Source organism: Lepidochelys kempii, chromosome 7 (assembly GCF_965140285.1).
Source record: "Lepidochelys kempii isolate rLepKem1 chromosome 7, rLepKem1.hap1, whole genome shotgun sequence".
In the NCBI taxonomy this organism is placed as follows: Eukaryota; Metazoa; Chordata; order Testudines; family Cheloniidae; genus Lepidochelys; species Lepidochelys kempii.
Window position 1 is genome coordinate 89137717 of NC_136386.1, and position 21029 is coordinate 89158745.

Consider the following 21029-nt stretch of genomic DNA (forward strand, 5'->3'; position numbering starts at 1 on the left):
GCCCTGTCACTCATTCCCAGCTTCTGGCAAACAGAGGCTATGGACACCATCCCTGCCCATCCTGGCTAATAGCCATTGATGGACCTATCCTCCATGAATTTATCTAGTTCTTTTTTGAACCCTGTTATAGTCTTGGCCTTCACAACATCTTCTGGAAAAGAGTCGCACAGGTTGATTGTGTGTTGTGTGAAGAAATACTTCCTTTTTTTTGTTTTAAACCTGCTGCCTATTAATTTCATTTGGTGACCCCTAGTTCTTGTGTTATGAGAAGGAGTAAATAGCACTTCCTTATTTACTTTGTCCACACCAGTCATTATTTTATAGACATCTATCATATCCCCCCTTAGTCATCTCTTTTCCAAGCTGAAAAGTTCCAGTCATATTCATCTCTCCTCATATGGAAGCCATTCCATACCCCTAATAATTTTTGTTGCCCTTTTCTGAATCTTTTCCAATTCAAATATATATTTTTCAAGATGGGGTGACCACATCTGCAAGCAGTATTCAAGATGTGGGCGTATCATGGAATTAGATAGAGGCAATATGATATTTTCTGTCTTATCTGTACCTTATGTTTTCCATTGTGCATTACTTTGCATTTATCAACATTGAATTTCATCTGCCATTTTGTTGCCCAGTCACCTAGTTTTGAGAGATACTTTTGTAGCTCTTCTCAGTCTGCCTGGGACTTAACTATGTTGAGTAGTTTTATATCAGCTGCAAATTTTGCCACCTCACTGTTTATCCCTTTTTCCAGATCATTTATGAATATGTTGAATAGGACTGGCCCCAGTACAGACCCGTGGGGGACACCACTATTTACCTCTCTCCATTCTGAAAACTGACCATTTATTCTTACCCTTTGTTTCTTATCTTTTAACCAGTTACCAATCCATGAGAAGACCTTCCCTCTTATCCCATGACTGTTTACTTTGCTTAAGACCCTTTAGTGAGGGACCTTGTCGAAGGCTTTCTGAAAATCGAAGTACACTATATCTACTGGATCCCCCTTGTCCACATGCTTGTTGACCCCCTCAAAGAATTCGAGTAGATTGGTGAGGCATGATTTCTCTTTACAAAAACCATGTTGACTGTTCCCCAACAAATTATGTTCATATATGTGACTGACAATTGTGTTCTTTACTACAGTTTCAAACAGTTTGCCCGGTACTGAAGTCAGGCTTGCTGGTCAATAATTGCCGGGATCACCTCTGGAGCCCTTTTTAAAATTGGCATCACATTAATTATCCTCCTGTCATTTGGTACAGAAGCTGATTTAAATGATAGGTTACAGACCACGGTTAGTAGTTCTGCAATTTCACATTTGAGTTCCTTCAGAACTCTTGGGTGAATACCATCTGGTCCTGGTGACTTCTTATTGTTTATCAATTTGTTTCAAAACCTCCTCTAATGACACCTCTATCGGGGACATTTTCTCAGATTTGTCTCCTAAAAAGAATGGCTCAGATTTGGGAATCTCCCTCACATCCTCAGCCATGAAGACCGATGCAAAGAATTAATTTAGTTTCTGCACAATGGCCTTATCATCCCTGAGTGCTCCTTTAGCATCTCGATTGTCCAGTGGCCCCACTGGTTGTTTAGCAGGCTTCTTGCTTCTGATGTACTTAAATTTTTTTTTTGCTATTACTTTTTGAGTCTTTGGCTAGCTGTTCCTCAAATTCTTTTTTGGCTTTCCTAATTATATTTTTCCACTTCATATGCCAGAATTTATGCTCCTTTCTATTTTCCTCACTAGGATTTAATTTTTACTTTTTAAAGGATGTTTTTTGTCTCTCACTGCTTCTTTTACATCGTTGTTTAGCCATGGTGGCATTTTTTGGCTCTCTTACTACGTTTTTTAATTTGAGGTATACATTTAAGTTGAACCTCTATTATAGTGTCTTAAAAAAGTTTCCATGCAGCTTGCAGTGATTTCACTTTTTGGTGTTGTACCTTTTAATTTCTGTTTCACTAACTTCCTCATTTTTCTGTAGTCCCCCTTTCTGAAATTAAGTGCTACAGTGTTGGGCTGCTATGGTGTTTTCCCTGCCACAAGGATGTTAAATTTAATTATATTATGGTCACTATTATCAAGCGGTCCAGCTATATTCACCTCTTGGACCAGATCCTGTGCTCTACTTAGGACTAAATCAAGAATTGTCTCTCCTCTTGTGGTTCCAAGAAGCAGTCATTTAAGGTGTCAAGAAACTTTCTCTCTGCATTCCATCCTGAGGTGACATGAACCAGTCAATATGGGGATAGTTGAAATACCCCATAATTACTTTGTTTATTTTAATAGCCCCTCTAATCTCCCTGGGTATTTCACAGTCACTGTCACCATCCTGGTTAGGTGGTCGGTAATATACCCCTACTGCTATAGTGTTATCATTAGAGCATGGAATTACTATCCATAGAGATTCTGTGGTATAGTTTGGTTCATTTAAGATTTTTACTTCATTTGATTCTATTCTTTTTTTCACATATAGTGCTACTCCCCCACCAGCACAATGTGTTCTGTCCTTCTGATATATTTTATACCCTGGTATTACTGTGTCCCATGGATTATCCTCATTCCACCAAGAACCTTAATACTCTTAATCTTAAAATTCGTAGCAGAATAACTAAGCAGGAGGTTGGGAGATATACATGGAAATCAGTAAGAGTTCTCTTGAAAATGGAAGATACCCCTATAAGATACATCTTACAACACATTCACTATTCAAATGGTCTGTGGGATGGCAGAGTAAGTCAACTTATTCAATTAACAAAATAAAATATTCTTTCACAAAATGACCTTTTCCACCACACACATCAAAATGTTATACAACTAAAGAAAGTTCCCTGGCCCAGCCCCTTCCTTCAAAAAGACAAAAGCAAATCCAGGATACAAAAAAAATACATCAAAACCCAGTTTAACTGATCTAGAATGGTAAAGAAGTGTTAATTATTATTATTATTATTTATATTATGGTAATATCTACAAACATCAACCAAGATAGAGGCCTCATTGTGCTAGGCTCCATAAAAACACTTAGTAAGAGATAGTCATTGCTCTATTTGGACTGTAAACTCTTCAGACAAGCCAGACAAGATTTAGGAGAAAGACAGAGAACGGAGGGAAAGATTAAGTACAAGACCACACATGACGCTTGTGGAGAGCCAGGAACTGAACCCAGATCTGTTGCGTCCCAGTTCATTGTATTAACTACAAATCTAGCATGCATGAGTTTGTGCGTCTCTCTGCATGCATGCATGTTTTGTTTTCCTAAATCTGGATTTAGAAAATACATATTTTGCTCTTTGTGGAAGGGAAAACAGATCAGAGAGGATACTATTTTCACAGAGTTCCCTGCCTTAACCTTGAGCTTCCAGCTGGTGCAGAGATGAGCAGATATGGTTTATCACCCAACCCTTTACATATGTACAAGACTTGTGCAGGGAGCCTTCCACGTGGTTTTTCAATATGGACTGTCTTAAAGTAATTCACAAGATTTGCAAACTAGTCTCCTCAAATGGGTCATCATTGTACTATATTATGTTTGTAATCCACTAAATTTAAAAAATGCATTTCATTGTAATTTAACTAAACCACAAAAATTATTTGCAGAAAAATATATATTTGAATGGATTGAACACCAACATAATTGAAGAAGATAAAGCTGTAATGGAAACACAGAAGTGAAACCCAGATACATTAATTTCAAAGAAAGATTAGATGGACAAATGAACAAACTATGTTTCTTCATGAGTAACATTTTGTTTCAGTAAACTTGTTTGTTTTTTCCCCACATCAGCAATATATACCTCAGTCACACAGAACTAGCTACCTCTTGGGGTAACAGCATAAAATATACTCTATTCAAAGACAATCCACTGAACATATATTGATGGAAACATCAGAACAAGCTACAATTTTCATCTTACTATCTCAAAGATATAGTTGAAAACATTGCGCCTGTTTTTAAAAGCTACATCCATATACACTATTTATAGTGTGAAGGGGTTATTCAAGTAATTGGGAGTACTTAACTAACAGTGGACTTTGGGAGACACCAATCCACATCTGAGCTTCCTGGGAATGTTCAAACTAACATGTAAACAAAAAGCTGAAACATTCATAGACATATGACTTGCTCAGGGGCTAGAGACCCCATATTGTGGCTGTAATGTTGCACAAGAGAAAGACTATATAAGGCCCTGGAAACCCCTCCATTTTGTCTTGAAAGAAACTGGAACAAAGGACAGTAACTACGGGGGTATGAGTGATTGCTAGACCCAGATTAGGAAGGAGTCTACTCTGTCAAAGAAGCTTATTGGAACATCTCTGAGGGTGAGATTTTACCTGCATTTAGTTTCCTACTGTATTAGGCTTAGACTTGCATATTTTATTTTATTTTGCTTGGTAACTTACTTTATTCTGTCTGTTATTACTTGGAACCACTTAAATTATATTTAATAAAAACACTTTTTACTTATTAATTAACCCAGAGTAAGTAATTAATTCCTGGGGGAGCAAACAGCTGTGCATATCTCTCTATCAGTGTTATAGAGGACGAACAATTTATGAATTTACCCTATATAAGATTTATACAGAGTAAAACGGATTTATTTGGGGTTTGGATCCCATTGGGAACTGGGTATCTGGGTGCTGGAGACAGGAGCACTTCTTAAGCTGTTTTCAGTTAATCCTGCAGCTTTTGGGGGAAGTGTTTCAGACCTGGGTCTGTGTTTGTAGCAGGCTAGCGTATCTGGCACAAGAAGGCAGGGTACTGAAGTCCCAAACTGCCAGAGAAAACAGGCTCAGAGGTAGTCCCAGCACATCAGGTGGCAGTCCCAAGGGGGTTTCTGTGACGCAACCCGTCACAGTTAAGAGTCCTGTTTTTGGTTTAGAGCACCAGTATTATTTTCCTATTCCTAGAAACATTTGCTTATTGTTGTGAAATTGAGAATAAATGCAACTACTTTGGATTGGGGATAACAGTTAATACTGAAATAGCAACTGTAGTGAAAAATGCCATAATCTTTTTATTTATTTTTTTAAATAAGAAATAGCATCACAACCAGAAATATCAACACCACCAAAGAGGATGGATCTAGACTGTTCTTGTGGTACCAGATGACAGAACGAGGAGTAATGGTCTCAAGTTGCAGTGGGGGAGGTTTAGGTTGGATATTAGGAAAAACTTTTTCACTAGGAGGGTGGTGAAGCACTGGAATGTGTTACCGAGGGAGGTGGTGGAATTTCATTGGTTAGAGGTTTTTAAGGTCAGGCTTGACAAAGCCCTGGCTGGGATGATTTAGTTGGGGACTGGTCCTGCTTTAAGCAAGGAGTTGGACTAGATGATCTCCTGAGGTCCCTTCCAACCCTGATATTCTATGAAATAAACAAAACACACAACAACACTAATGACTACCATAACATACGTATTCAGTGTTTCTAGTATGAAGAAACACAAAGGACACTCTTTAATATAATGCTCAGTGTATTGGATAGCAAAAATTGAAGCTGTGTATGTATGGCCTGCTTTTGAGAAATATTGAGTGCCCCAAACTCCTCATGAATCAACAGGATATGCAGATGCTCAGCACCTCTGAGTATCAGGTTTCTAATTCTTTATTTAATGGTGTTCCAATGTATTCTAGAACGTCTTCAGAAAGGTTCAGAAAGTGAGTTTTCCCCATCAGTGATAAACTGTATTTGGTAGAAAGCAGTAGTTTGAGATAATGTGTCTGCTTTTAAACCTCAGTAGGATTTTGCCATTGACTTTAGGATTTGGCCTGTTACATTTAACACAAATACACAAAGAACATACTTAAAAAAATTAGATCCAAAAAGATATGGTTTCAACATGAGCACATGTATTACAGTAAGAACCTGCTCTGAGAGGCCTAAATGCAAGCCCTACATAACACAAACTTCAGCAGTTTGCTGGAGCAGCCTCACTTTCACCTGTAAAGGTTTAAATGGCATCCATCCTTCCAAGGGTAAACTGTGGCTTCAGTTCCATTGCAGAAATGGGAATTGGTGGCCATTTTGGAGAAGGGCAAAGCTTTATGAGATTAAAGGTAGAAATCAGAAATTAATGAGAATTAAAAACTTTGCCTTTCTCTAGGACCTCTCGCTAGGTCCTGACATCCAGGCTAAATCTTGCCAATTCTTTCTGCATAAGATCTCTGAGATATGGCCTTTCTTATCCATCTACACAGCTAAAACTCTCATTTAAGCACTCATTAGCCTGTGTCTCAATTACTGCAACCTCCTGCTCTCTGGCCTTGACAAATGCAATTTCCTCCCACTCATATCCACTTAGAATGTTGCTGCAAAGATCATTTTCCTATCCTGTTACTTTGACGATATCACACCCATGGACGGCAGGTATAATATGCCAGTGAAGGCTAAGCCTTCCCTGGTGCAGCTGCCACCGACACGCTGCCAGACATCAGATCCGCAGTGGCCATGCCCCTGTCCCTTCCCAAGGCCCCCATCGTCTGTTGCTGCTGCTTCTGCCTGCCTGCCACTGCTTGCCGGGTCCCTCCTCTGCGGGGGCAGGGGAGTGAGGAAGGAACACGGTGAGCCAGCAGTGGGCGGGAGGAACTGGCGGGGGAGTGAGGTGGCTCCGTGTGCTGGGGCTGGCTAGGAGCAGCCCGGCCCAGTGCTTGGTGGGACTGGGGGCTCAGCCTGGCCAGCAGCTCAGGGAGGGGGCGGCATGGCCGGGGGCGGCCCAGCAGCTCAGCCTGATGTGGCTGGGGTCGGGGGCAGCAGCTCAGCCCAGCATGGCCGCGGCTTAGCCCAGTGTGGCCGGAGGCCAGGCGGCGACGGCTCAGCCTGGCACTCAGCGTGGCCAACGGCTCAGGGGCCTGGCGTGGCCCCGGCTGGCCCAGTGGCTCAGCCTAGCATTGCCGGCCTGGCAGGGTTGTGGTGGCTCAGCCCAGTGTGGCTAAGACCAGACCGATGCTTTGGGAGCGGGGACAGCCCAGTCTGGCTGGGGTAGGCAGGCCGGGACTCTTACAGTTGCGGGGGGGCCCTCAGGGCTCCTTCTGTTATGGGGGGTTTGGGGCTCCAGCATGCAGGGGATGGGGCCTCAGGGGGATGGGGCATGTCCAGTGGGCTTGCCTCCCCAAAGCGGGGGTTCACCCACTGTCTGTGATTACACCCTTGTTTCAATCCCTCCACTGGCTCACCCTTCTCGATCACATCAAACTTTAGATGCTTGTTTGACTTTCAAGGCCTTTCAAAGTCAATCCCTACCCTATCTATCATCTCTCATTCCCTATCAAGATTTTTATGTCCACCTCCATTTAACCCATGATGCCAGTCTCCACTGCCTACTTGTTAAATTTTCAAACAAACAACTTCGTGCTTTCTCCCAGGCTGCCCAACACAGTTGGGAGGCACTCCCCATATGCAAAGTTACCTCATCGTCTATCTTGAAATCCCTCTTTAACACGCTCCTTTACTGTGATGCGTACAAAAGCTTAACAATGTTTAGTCTGGTTGGTGTGCAGAGATCACTGCCTATCACGTTGACCAATAGTATTACGGTGTTTACTTGTACACCTCCATCTGTTGTCTCTGGTCTTATACTTGTTAGCAACTTGAGGCAGAGTCTGTCTTTTTGTTCTGCCTTTTTTTCCTGTCTTTGTACAACACCTAGCATGATCCAACACCTGGTCCATGACTAGGCCTCCTTGGCACTACAGTAATACAAATAAATAGATAAATAATAGAAACATTCAGATATTGTGAGACTTACATTAAAAATAATGCAAGTTGGCAATACTGAAACTTTAACTAAAATTCACAACATAGGAAATTTCAGGAATGGGGAAAGTCTGTCAGGCTCAAAATGCCTGGCTAAACAAATCAAGTACCACGTCCTTCCTCATCTACCCAGAAGAAGGGCAGCTCCTCACAATTCTCCCTCCATCCACATGAAAGATTTAAATGGAAAAAATACTTCTTTTTACATGATTTCACTGGAGTGTTAAAATTAAGGAAAGTTTTCTTTCCTTCACTGTTACTCTATCCTTCCATTGACTGCCAACCCCTTTTAAAAAAAATACATGGAAAATTAAAGGATGAAGCTGTATATTTTAAGGGGCATTATTTGGCAAGTTCCAAAGAAAAGCAGCATAAAAATATGCTAATAATGTCAAAAGTAGTTGAAAATCCCTAATTTAGGAGCCACAGTTAATTTACAGAAACAACAGAGCAGCAAAAAGAAAGAGTACATTTGATTCACAGGTGTTAATTGTAATAGGCTGTTACACTGTACTCATATAGCTTATAGAATAATGATATTTGTTCAATCTGTTGAGAATTATAAAAATGTACTGCCAAGGTTCTGTAGCAGTTATCAATGGTTATTAATGACCTGGCAGGCTTTACATTGCCATATGGCATATGAGAGTCTGGAAGTGACTGTTGGGATCCTTAGTCAATAAGAGCTGAGAGCTTAGTGAGATAACATTTTGAAGCTTTCAGGAGGAAAGGAAAGAGGGGGAACAAGGAAGATGGGTTTAATGAACACCATATTCTAGAAACACTGACACTGGATTTCTGAAAGGGGTACAATAGTGCAGAGGTTCTCAACCAGAGGGTTGGGTCCCAAAATTGGGTCACCAGAATGTTTCAAAGGGTCACAGGTGGCTCCTGTCCCAAAGGCCTGGCTGGGCTTGCCTCCCTGCAACCTCCAGGGTCCCAACACCACTCAGGTTTGGAGTCTGTTAGGCCAAATTTGAGTGAGTGGCACTGCAACCTCATGAGTCAGGTCACAACTCCACTTACACAAATTTGGTTCAGCAAGGAAGGCAGGGGTGAATGGCGCTGCAACCCTGGAGTTTGCAATGCCCGGAGTGGAGAGCCAAGCCCAGCCAGCCTCACAGCACAAGAGCTTGGGTGGCTCAGGCAGGTGATGCTAGGAGGTGGGGCTTGGTAGAGGAGCACCACCTCCACCCTCTGATGAACCTCAGCAGGCCACCCAGGCTGTCTGGGTTGGAGGGGTGGGACAACTAAAAAATTGGGGGCCCCTCCCCCCATGTCACCTCTGGTGGCGGGCACAAAATATGATTGCTCACCCCCGGAGCTAAAATGCCTAGTTACAGTTCTGCCCCATGGCCTCCACCCCAAGACTATTTACTGAGTTGTGACAGGCCATAAACATTTACAAACGGGTCCTGAGCCCCAAAAGGTTGAGAACCACTGCATTAGTGTATCTACACTACAGATTAGAATCCCTTGTATCTCACATTTTTGGAAAATGCTAGAATTCAGCTGCTGATGTTATTCTCCATTGGTATGGTACAGAAAGAGCACAACAGAATGGATAAGCTACTATAGGGCTGTTTAGGTGCAATAGATGTTTACATTACATTATTTTCATGCTCCCTGCTGGACTATGTAGATGAGTCCTGCCACCTGCCTGTTGCTAGAAATAATCAATATTAAAAAATTGTCAAAAATTAGTTTAACTATGAAATACAGCAAAAAATAATGTACAGTGACTATTTCTAGTCCTACAGTATATATTGTCATCTCAGACTGAATTAGACAGGAAACTGAAAGGCAAATGTGTTGGGAAGTTTAACTATTACTGTAAAAAATATGGCTGTGGTAATTTTGTGACTTGTTTTGTTTCTGTTATTGTGACTGGGATAGTGTAAAATGAAATGTGTGGTGTACTGGCTAGAAAAATAGGATAATGCATGTTATCACAGGACTTGTACGTCAGCGTAAGTATTTCCAACGTATCATACAAAATACTTGTTATCCAAATTCCTTCTGTGCAGCAGTATGCATAATGAAGACTGCAACTATTCAGCATTGCTGAAATAGTAAAATACTCCCTATTGCTATTAATTGTAACTGGATAAAATGCATATGAAATTACACATGAAGCTCAGTTTTTATTTTTAACACATTATCACTGTGGGGTAAATTTTCACAGCATTGGATGAAGTTATTGTTGAACAATTCCAATTGAAGTCAATGGGTGTCACATGACTAAAAATTCCAAAGAAAGCTTTGAAAAATTATCTTTAGCTGTTAACTAGGTACAAAGAAAATATCAAAAGAAAACATGTACCGCTTGTCTATATCTATCTATATTAAACTCATATTCACAAACATTTAATAGAAGCATATAGACACATCCTGCAGTAAACAACAGTGACGTCTAAACATTTATATATATATGTATATATATATATATATACACATATACATTTGTCAGTTATTTATCTAGCTGCAGATATACTTCCAAACTATCAAATTTAAGTCTACCTACAGCATTACTGAGTTTACTAGTAAACTGAGCCTGCAGTATCTCAGATATGTACATTTTCATTCAAAAAGCATCTGGGTATTATCCTACCTCTATACATTGAAAATACAATACCAATTATAGCAAGATTTCAGGTTAATTTCAGAAGATAAAAGCCATTTTATACTGAATATTTTAAAATATACAAATTGTTTAAATACCTATTGTGAATTAATTCATTTTAGTCTAAGGCAGCTAACAAACACAACTGTATTTGAATTTTTTTTAAAAAATTCGTTATTAAAAAATAAGAACCTAAACTCTGGAGTAGTTGTATTATTAGAAGTTGTTTGAGAAGGTGCGTTATGAGCATTCTTCTATTTCTCAGACCTGTTTGTTTCCAGACTTATTTGGCCCAGAGTTGCCAACTCTCAAAATTTTCTTGCAAGTTTTATGATATTTGGTGTTTTTCTTGAAACCCAAGCTCCTGGAGTCATGTGGTTTTCTGAGAATTTCAGTTTTCATAAAAAAAAAAAAGTTTCTAGCTCTCATGGCTACAGAGAAAAGCTTGGATATATTGCTCAAGTAAACCGTAAAGGTTAGAAAATCAGAAGGCAAATTAAAATAACCTCAAATTTATTATTTAAAAAAGCTCATGGTTTTTAAGTTGATCTCGTGGTTTTGGTGGGCCTGCCTCTGACTCATGAGTTTTGGACACTTGAGATGGGTAATAATGTTGGCCAGTTCTCTCTAGATGTCAGAAGTGCCACAAAATTTGGCTAAAAGGGTTCTTGGGCTCTTTTGACGAAGACTGGTTTGTAAATGACTGAATGTGGAGGTTACAATATGAGAAAGAAAAGGAAAGGTTGCCATAGAGCTTATAGGCAGAGGTAAATTTTAAGAATGGGAGATTTAACTGTATGGTGCCCACTAACATTAATAGGAGTCATGCAACTATATCCCTGAATGTTCTACTGTACATCTAAACCTATAAAAAGTCTCTACATTGCCTTCCCTATGTACCTTTAGTACACCATTGAAGAAATATTACACTTCTATTACAGTGTATACAGAGTATTACACTTCTATACTCCTATTTAATATTAACATAGAATCATAGGACTGGAAAGGACCTCAAGAGGTCATCTAGTCCAGTCCCCTGTACTCATGACAGGACTAAGTATTAAATGGTGGACATATAACATGTATGGTGGACTCCTATTTACACCTTTAAGTTCCCTCCAAGCATAGTTATAACTCCCAAACAAAACACTTCATTAAAAACAGTCTAAGTTGCTCAAGTGTGCACACCACCACTTTACATGCAGTCTGCTGTTATGTGCTCACCCAACACATGAAACATACCACAAGGTGGAAAATTTTAAAAATAAGAAAAGCTTATCAGACCCAAATTGAGGTCTACATTCAGACATTTAAGTACAAAACAGGGATTTTAATACCAAGTTAAGGCCAAATTCCAATGCAACAAACCTTCACTACAGACTGGTTATCAGTGCCTCCAGGACGATGACTCAGCAAGATTGCTTAGAATTCAGTTCTATCTTCTAGCTGCAAGACCCCAATAAGCTATTCCAGAATCCCTATCTGCAGTGAATCACAGTTGAACAGCTATATAATTTGTAGTACTTACCCCTGAAGTGCTTTTTCTCCAAACCAATCTCCTTTCCCTAAAGTGCGGAGAAAGATTGGCTCTTCACTGGGTGAATCTTCACGAGTAACATTTACCTGTGGAAAAGAAAAAAACCAAAATGTTTTATTAATAAAACCTACTCATTTGGGAATGTATGAGTCATCTGATGGCATTTTCAATTAATAACCGATTCAGGTTCCTATCTGGTTAACTTGATAATTCCTGTATCCTGAACTTCCTTAGAGCCTTGCCAATCACCATTTTAGATCTATGTAATCAAGCGTACTACTATGGCCAGTTCCCCAAACAAGCCTCTTAGGCCATTCATGGAAATGTATAATTACTTTTTATTGGGGTATGTATTATTTTTGAAAATACTAATATGAATCGTGCCCTCTCATTTATTTTTGCGTTTGAGGCCCCAATCTGGCAATTGACTGTGTGAGCACAGGGGTCTGTTTGTATGGAGTCAGCTCTAGAACTGGAGGTCCAAATCTTTTATATTACAAGATGGACTTATTATGTGGGCTTCTTTTTACAGAGTTCTAGGTTATTCTGTTCTGCACCATTCACTAATCAGGAAACTAGTCTACAAGCTGAAATGAAGAGAGAACATATTCTCTGTGTATATATAAAGCCTGCTGCAGTTTCCACGATATGCATCTGAGGAAGTGAGCTGTAGCTCACGAAAGCTTATGCTCTAATAAATTGGTTAGTCTCTAAGGTGCCACAAGTCCTCCTTTTCTCATTACAGAATGAAAACCCTTCCTCTTTGAATCATTGAATGCAATGAAAGGACACAGTCATGGACCCCAAATGCTAGCTGGAGCAGAAATAAAGAACTTCCATGTATTTTTGATTTAAAAAATGAAAATAAAAAGCAATATAATAAAATTAAAAACTGCAAATGTGGCTTAACAGCCTTTAACCACCTTTGCCAATTTAATGAATGAAAAGTGGCAGTCTGCAGCTGTGCCTTGACATTTTTTTGCTGTGAAAAAGAAAAGCAGGTTTTGCAGATGAAAAGTGGATTTCCAACACAACTGAAAAATGATGCATAGTGTGAGCCTGATGTAGGCACAGATTAAAAATATATATATGGGCAATACACAATGGTTGGAGGTCTTCATATCCATAGGAGATGGAGTTCCAGCACTGGAGGTGCTAATTCTTTTTAATTTTTCTTCTAATATCTTCTAATTGCTCTTCTGAAGACCATTCTACTTTGCATTAAGATAATAAGAAACCCTGATTTCCTTGTAGCTTGTTGTGTCTCCATGACAAATTGGTAAACTCCTAGCAACTACTGCAAGGCAAATCCTTTCTGGATATACCACTAGTATTAAGGATAATACAGCACACTCCATTAGTCCACCAAAGATTCAGAAACCCCTTGAAAAGGTGATAGGTAGATCTGGGATGTATATGACCCTCATATGAGAGGCAATTCTTTTCTTTGAACCTAGACTTAACAAGGGTGAACTCTGAATGTTTTAAAATGGTCAGATTGAGAGAGGATGCTGGGCCAGGTGCAACATCCAGTGCAAGAAATTTAGTGGGCAGAGGAAAATGGCAACATTTCACCCTTAGATCAAATTTGCAAATCCCACTTGCATTTTGTGAAAATCTCAGGTTCTGCATATGCAAATTCACAAAGCATTCTGGGATTTCAAACAGTTTAATTTAGTTCTGATATGGGGGATATGGAAAGCTTTCTAGTTTAATTTTGTTGTGAAAACCTAAAAAAAACCCATTTCCTCTACCGTCTACTGTCTCTTGGTATGGGTGCTCAACATAGTAGTTTTGAGTCATTAATGAGCACTCAGCCTACAATAAAGTTTTGCAGTGAGTTATCAAAGATCAGATGAGGGTAGGGAAAGCGTAACAGATTGGATAAAACTGTTTGTAGCAGATGGAAAAAAACTAAGTAAAGAAAGACTTAATACATTTTAGCTCTGTGATCCTCTGTGTGTCCTAGAAAAGAAATGCCAAGGGATCACAGTTTAAAGTGATGATACACATTAATCACCAGATAATATGGCACCAATAATGCACCTATTACATTTGTGACATTGATTTTTACAGGAAAAATGGCATGCTACAGCACAGCATGGCACATGATTTCACTCTACTGACTGAGCACTGAACGGTGCCAGACTATCAGCATGTGGTGAGCAGAAGAGTGCAAACTATTGGTAGTAAACAATTTATTCACCTTGCAGGATCCCAGCAGCAGGGCTTCAGCCTGAGCCTAGACATCTACATTGCAATTAAGCAGCCCCTTATCCCAAGCCCAGCAAACCAGAGTCCGCTAGCATGGGCCGGTCGCAGGTTTCTAATTGCAGTGTAGATATACCCTGGGAGACCAAAGGAGTAATTTGTGAGAGGAGCTACGCTGCCAGGATTAAGGAATTTTTAGGACCTTTCTTGTTCAGTTCTGTCAGGTTTTGCCCAAGATATCACTGCTGGACACACTGAGCTATATGAATATCAGAAATTGGAAACAGCTTTATAACTAATGGTCTTCTAAATATTCAAACCAATTAATTGCATGCAGCATGTACATGCCCAGGCACGTGGGCTGCAGTCAGATCCTTGATTGATTTATTTAACTGTCTGACCCAGGGTTCAGTTTGGGATGTTGGGTGGCCATGTCTGTGCAAGGTATGGTCATATACTATAATCCATCTTATTTAACTGTTTGAGTGCCAGGGCTCTGGCGGTGAGTCCTGGGAACTCAGGCCTGTGCTGTGTTGTTGTCATGGCACCATTCCCATATAAAGCAGAGATTTCATATACTTGCCAAAGGCATTTATTAAATTTACTGATCTCCAGTTTCGCCATCCATCACCTTTCACCACAGTCCTCTCTGGAAATCTGTAGTAGTGAGGTGGATGTGCACACTAATAGTTAAATAGGGCACAGTGGGAATCCCTGTAACAGCCTCCATCTCAAGTCTCTGGTCAAGGGCCTGAGGCAAATTTCAGCAAGCACTGTTTTATTTCAACTGCCTTGGCTGCCCATCAGCTCTCACAGTCAACATGGGAATAAGCAATAAAGGGAAAAGGGAGTCTGCCAAAAAAACATTTAGACCCCATGTAGATATCCACCATAACATTGTGGCATTGCTGTTAGTGGCAGACCATGACAATTGGGTGCACAGAAATATCAGTCTATTTTGCACACTGACTGGTGAATCTGCCAATCAGGGATCTGGGGACTCTTCTGAGTACAGAGGACAGGGTGCAACCTGTTTCGAGTAGAGGAGGATACAGATAAGGCCAGTGTGTCTGGAAAGGAATGTTCATGTGGGGATCATTTGTGTCATGGTTTTCCTTCTTCAGAGAGGTAAGGAAAAGATTATGATGGGATCAGTTACTCCTGATCAGAAGAAGCTGGAAAAGCTTGAGAGTATTATGAAAGATACAGGGATGGGGTGGGAAGGGGGAGGAGTACAGGAGAAGGAGGGGGAGGATAACATAAAGGAACTTTCTGAGGCTTCATAATAAATGCACACCCCATAATGTACTCCATTTAGAAAACCTGCCAATGATTGACTTATTCACATGGAAAATACACACAGCTTTTTTTCCCTCTAGTGAACATTTGACTTCAGCTGTTTGATAAATATGGGTTACAGAGACAGAGGGAATGTGAGCAAGACAGAGTACTAGCTTCAGTACTTGTGAGCTAGCAATGTCACATGCTCTCTCAGAAGACACCCCTGTATGTGTGGCAGTCATGTCAGAACTAACTAAACTACTCTCTCTTTTCTTCCCCAATATCTGGGCTTTTTTGTTGCCTTTCATAATAAATTGCCTGTATTAACCTGTGACTTTGTGTAAATATAAGAACGGTAAAAAGAAGGTTGGGATTGACCCCACCAATTTATCTGTCCCCTTTTGTTTAGTTTTATCTGTGTTTCAGTATGTATTCTCTGCAGCGGGAAATTGCAGTGCCTTCCCTTGAACATCTGCATCCTGCTGTGGTAAGGAGCAATGTGTTTGCCAAGCTTAACACCAAATAAAATGGAATTTGCAACTGTCAAAAAAGGATTGTCTAAAGCTACCAAGATTGTGAAAGAAAACTAAGAGGTTTAAAGCATTTCCCCCCTTGTAACTTGCTGAGTAGAGGCTAAGGCATCAAAGAAGGCACCAAATTTTAGAAATTTCAATAGAAATATGGTACAATATATTTTATTTTAGTTCAGAAAGACAGCTTAGCAGTTCTGTGGGTCCCCATGATTTAAATCTTAACAAAAAAATAAGTGTTCAGTCAGTGTTTATTTGTTCTATCCATCTATGGTATATACATATAGGTGCTACAGCAATACAAATAATAAATAATAATTATTATATTTAGAGCAAGGGATTAAAATATGTATTTCTGGATCACATCTAGCCCAACTTTGCACTGACTAAACGAAACTCAATAGTAGTTGTTATGTCTCATTCCTAGAAGGCATATATCCATGTTACAAGACCTACCAACATAACTGGCACCCATGTTGGCAGTCTTAGATGATGTCTATACTAGAAATGTTGTAAATAAAGTCTTGATATTGCTAGTCATGCAACCAAGGTGGCTTAACAACATTTTTCATGAACCAAAAAGTGTTCATTGTGAGTACGTGTAAAACAGTGTGTGAGATCTGCCTTTGGGGTGTGTGTGGATTTTTTCTCCCCAACTGACACTGTGCCAAGAAGTTTAATTAAATGTGAAATGTTCTAACATTTGTGGCCCTGCAAGAAAAGGATTGATTGACACTGCATTCCCAGAGTTACACCATCATTGTACGTGACATTTGCTTTGAAAGGGGTGACAACAACTTACCTTTCCTTTGCTGATTATAAAGAAAGTGTCCCCTCGAGCCCCTTGCCTGATAATGTACTCTCCATTTTCATAATGCGTCTGTGGAAAAATTAACAAGAACAAAAGGAATCAGGCTGTCACTCAGTTTGTAGTCCAGCAGTTTCACAAGATAACTCTTAGGGAGGCAGTAAGCCTGAATGAGTTTTATCCAAGCCTGTCATCTGTCACGAGTTAAGAATTACCCTATGTCAAGAAATATAACAGTGAAAAATAAATCATTTTGTCTTGTCCATTTTTCTTATTATTTTGTTAGTGCCAGCTTTTGTCTGGATGCCTTATCCTCAGTCCTCAATCCATGTATCCTAATGGAACAAGACATAGGAATTTTTCTGAAGAGCATCCAGTACAAACCAAAACTATGGTAATAAACTGCTTGTAACAGTGGTCCTTTTCCAAATATTTTCATTTATGTTTGTGGTGTTCATCTTATTTTATACTCCTGTTATCAGTGGCTTTATTTAGGAGTTATTTTTACTTAAAATAAGTTTTATTATTAGTCTTGATTTGTTCCCCTGGTTTATACTAAAATTAACTGATAATATTCTGTCCTATCCAGTCAGAGTGAGTGTCGAAAAATGGGCTAGATGAAATTCCTTGTATTACACCAATCAATGTAATTTTGGTGAATTTAGACAAAAAAAATAAAATGTTCCAAGCTAAGTCCTTAAATCCATATTTAGGCTTCTAAATAACTGGTATGATTTTCAAAGGTGTTGGGTGTCAGCAGATCAATAACAGGCAAATGCAGAGGTAAATCAACTTAAAGCATCCCACCTAAAATTTTGACCTAGATTTCCCACAGGTTAAATAAATGGTGGTGGCCTTATCAGGCTTTTGTGGTGAATGAGCCTAGGACTTTTCAGCTTGGAAAAGAGGAGACTAAGGGGGGATATGATAGAGGTATATAAAATCATGAAAAGAAAAGGAGTACTTGTGGCACCTTAGAGACTAACCAATTTATTTGAGCATAAGCTTTCGTGAGCTACAGCTCCGATGAAGTGAGCTGTAGCTCACAAAAGCTTATGCTCAAATAAATTGGTTGGTCTCTAAGGTGCCACAAGTACTCCTTTTCTTTTTGCGAATACAGACTAACATGGCTGCTACTCTGAAACCTGTCATAAAATCATGACAGGTGTGAAGAAAGTGAATAAGGAAAAGTTATTTACTTGTTCCCATAACATAAGAACTAGGGGCCACCAAATGAAAGTAATGGGCAGCAGGTTTAAAACAAATAAAAGGAAGTTCTTCTTCACACAGCGCCCGTCAACCTGTGGAATTCCTTGCCTGAGGAGGTTGTGAAGGCTAGGACTATAACAGGGTTTAAAAGAGAACTAGATAAATTCATGGAGGTTAAGTCCATTAATGGTTATTAGCCAGGATGGGTAAGGAATGGTGTCCCTAGCCTCTGTTTGTCAGAGGGTGGAGATGGATGGCAGGGGAGAGATCACTTGATCATTACCTGTTAGGTTCATGCCCTCTGGGGCACCTGGCATTGGCCACTGTCGGCAGACTGGATACTGGGCTGGATGGACCTTTGGTCTGACCCAGTGTGGCCATTCTTATGTTCTTAATGCAGTAATGATTACTGTATTCAGACCTCTTGTGCTCCCCCAGATAGCAATATGAACCTTTGAAACACTAAGTTCTAGTGAACGTGTTATTTGAAGACTGCAGCAAGGCCCAGCAAAGACTGACAAATCTGCTGTGTTCTCAAAGTAGTATATCAGCAGAAGTATAGGTGGAAAAGACCTTGACTCAAAATGAAGGAATTCATTTGAACTAATCTGAACCTTCAAAATGGGCTGAGGTTTGGAACTATCCTTATTTTTTCCAAATCAGTTTGTTGATCTATCATTTTCACTCTCAGTCTTTTTGGTCTCCCTTGAACTCAGGTAACAACACTCTACAATGAAAAGATATTTTAGGATTCATGTAAAATACTGAATATAGCTAAAAAAAATCTTTGTTGTGGAAGCACTTGATTTAGGAGCAAATAAATATAAAGTAAAATAGCTCTGTGGTAGGAGAGGCAAGTATTCATGTCTAATTAAACAATAATTCAATTGACAAAGATATTTTATTCCTAAAAAGCAATTAGTTTGAGTCTACAGAGGTTTGTACAATGTTTGCATTGATTGATCATGACAAAAATGTTAGAGAAAACTGAAAATGTTAGCATCAGAAGGTAACTCCAGTTTCTGAATATCCGTTACAATCTAAAGAAAAAATATAATCAAAGAGACATTAATTTATGGTGAGTCACCAATGCTGAATAATTCTCATGACTCTTCAGGAAGGGAAACTCCATGGAAATATTACTCTGGCTGCTGTGCAGAAGGCCCTGGCTTCTGGTGAGTCTCTCATGAGCCTCTGGATTTGGGAGCAGAACTCCCTTCTTGCCCCCCATGTGGCAAAGTTGGAAGAGCCACAATGTTCAAGTGGAATCCCTGAAACTCTGCAAGAACAAACTTAGGAGCTTCCGGTCCCTGACACAGCTTGATGATAGGGATTTTGAGTTCATAAAGTTTTGCGTGAACAACCTGAAACCCTTGAAGGGGCCAATTTTATAAAGTGCTGAGCACTATTCTCTGAAAATCTAATGCTTTCATGGTGCCTCAAGAGAGGCACCCAAAAATTGAGGAATATCACTAGTCACTGAAAATGCTGGGCAGAAAGTTTCCAGAACTTCTGGATGGGAAGTTAATCTTCACAATGCAACTGGTGCACTGGATCCCTGTTAAAATCTGTGGACAGAAAGACAAACAAAAGTACCAAGAGAGATGTGATATTTCCTCAGCCTTTGAAAGGTGGTGGTGAAAGGTGACTGGGATAAATAATCACAGGACATCTAAACATGTAAGCAGATTGATTTTTTCTAAAAGAGACTTTTACCTGCCTCAAAGAAATATCTCTCTGCTGAGCAATGCTTAGGTGACATTCTCGTACCACAGAGGGTACTAAACAATTGCATTTAATCCTAATGTTTCCTATTTATTGTGATCTTCCTATCTGCCTCCAATCCTTCAGCTGTCTATTGATCATATACCTTCAAACTCCTATCCCCCCTTGCTCCCTCTCTTATCCCCTCATTGTCAACAAGTCTCACTATTTCTATGCTCTCTGTCATTTGTCCAATATTTTCTTGCCATTCTGAGTGCATCATAGTTCATTTTAGAAGTCTGACAAACATCTTAAACTCAATATGACAAAAGCTAAACTTAAACTTTCCTCCCAAGCTCTTTTGTTTCACTCCTTTTTAATAAACAAAATAAATAACATAACAACAACAACAACCTCTGAAAAATGTTTTCATCCATAGATTTCAAAATGCTCTAGAAAAGAGGTCAATATCATTATCCCCATTTTACAGATGGGGAAACTGAAGCACAAGGCAGTGACGTGAATTGTCCAGGGTCACCCAGCAGGCCAGTGGCAGAGCTGGACATAGATCCCAGAACTTCTGAGTCCTAATCTTGTGCTCTATTCACCAGGACACACTGCCTCTGCATCAACCTCCCCATTATCAAGACTCACAAGCTAGTTGTCATATTTGACTCCTCCCTATTAATTACCCCCCACATTCAGGCTTTCTCCAAATCCTGTCTCTTCAGGCTCTCTAAAATCTCCCTTACTCTCCCTCTCATCTGCTGAAACATAACTGTCTCTTGCCTTCTTTACTATATCATCTTTTTTTTGCAACCTTCAAAGCACTTCAGTCTCTAGGGCATCCAAAACACAGTAGCTCTCTTTGCATCCTGATCATTGACTCCTCACTGAATTCCATCATTCACTGGCCTCCTATATCTTTCCAAATCAGTTTCAGTCTTGTTGTTTACCACCTTAGGCTTCTACATAGCATTCATGCTGCTTAATCTCATCCTTTGTTTCTATCTCTCCAGACATATGCTCTCCCTGTAATTTCTTTAGTCTTCTCCTCTCACGCTTGACTCCATGTCTTTTTCACACTACACTACCCAAGAATCCGCTAACTCTTTCTCAGAATTTCCCACTTCCTATCATTAATCAACTCTGCTCATTCTCATGCTTCATCTTTTTAATTTTACTGTTTCCATTTATTTTGACTATATGCTCCTTGGTGCAAGAATCTGTGCAAAGTGCCATGCTCCCCATAATGCTATATAAAAGAATAGAACTAATAACAATCTTCCTCGCCTTTCTTGTTTGTCAGGCAAGTTAAAGATGGTAATATTTGCTCAACATGTATATGGGAGTATTATTCAACA

General features: G+C 39.7%; 1 protein-coding gene across 2 annotated transcripts in view; it reads right to left on the bottom strand.

Moving 5' to 3' along the window:
- The window catches only part of PRKG1 (protein kinase cGMP-dependent 1), a 903020-nt gene that overhangs the window by 182198 nt on the left and 699793 nt on the right, over nucleotides 1–21029 (bottom strand). For both annotated transcript variants that reach the window (XM_073353692.2, XM_073353691.2), the window contains 2 exons: nucleotides 16747–16824; nucleotides 11914–12008 (listed from right to left, as the gene is read on the bottom strand). In XM_073353692.2, the coding sequence (XP_073209793.1) occupies nucleotides 11914–12008; nucleotides 16747–16824 (173 nt within the window). The remainder of the gene's footprint in view (nucleotides 1–11913; nucleotides 12009–16746; nucleotides 16825–21029) is intronic.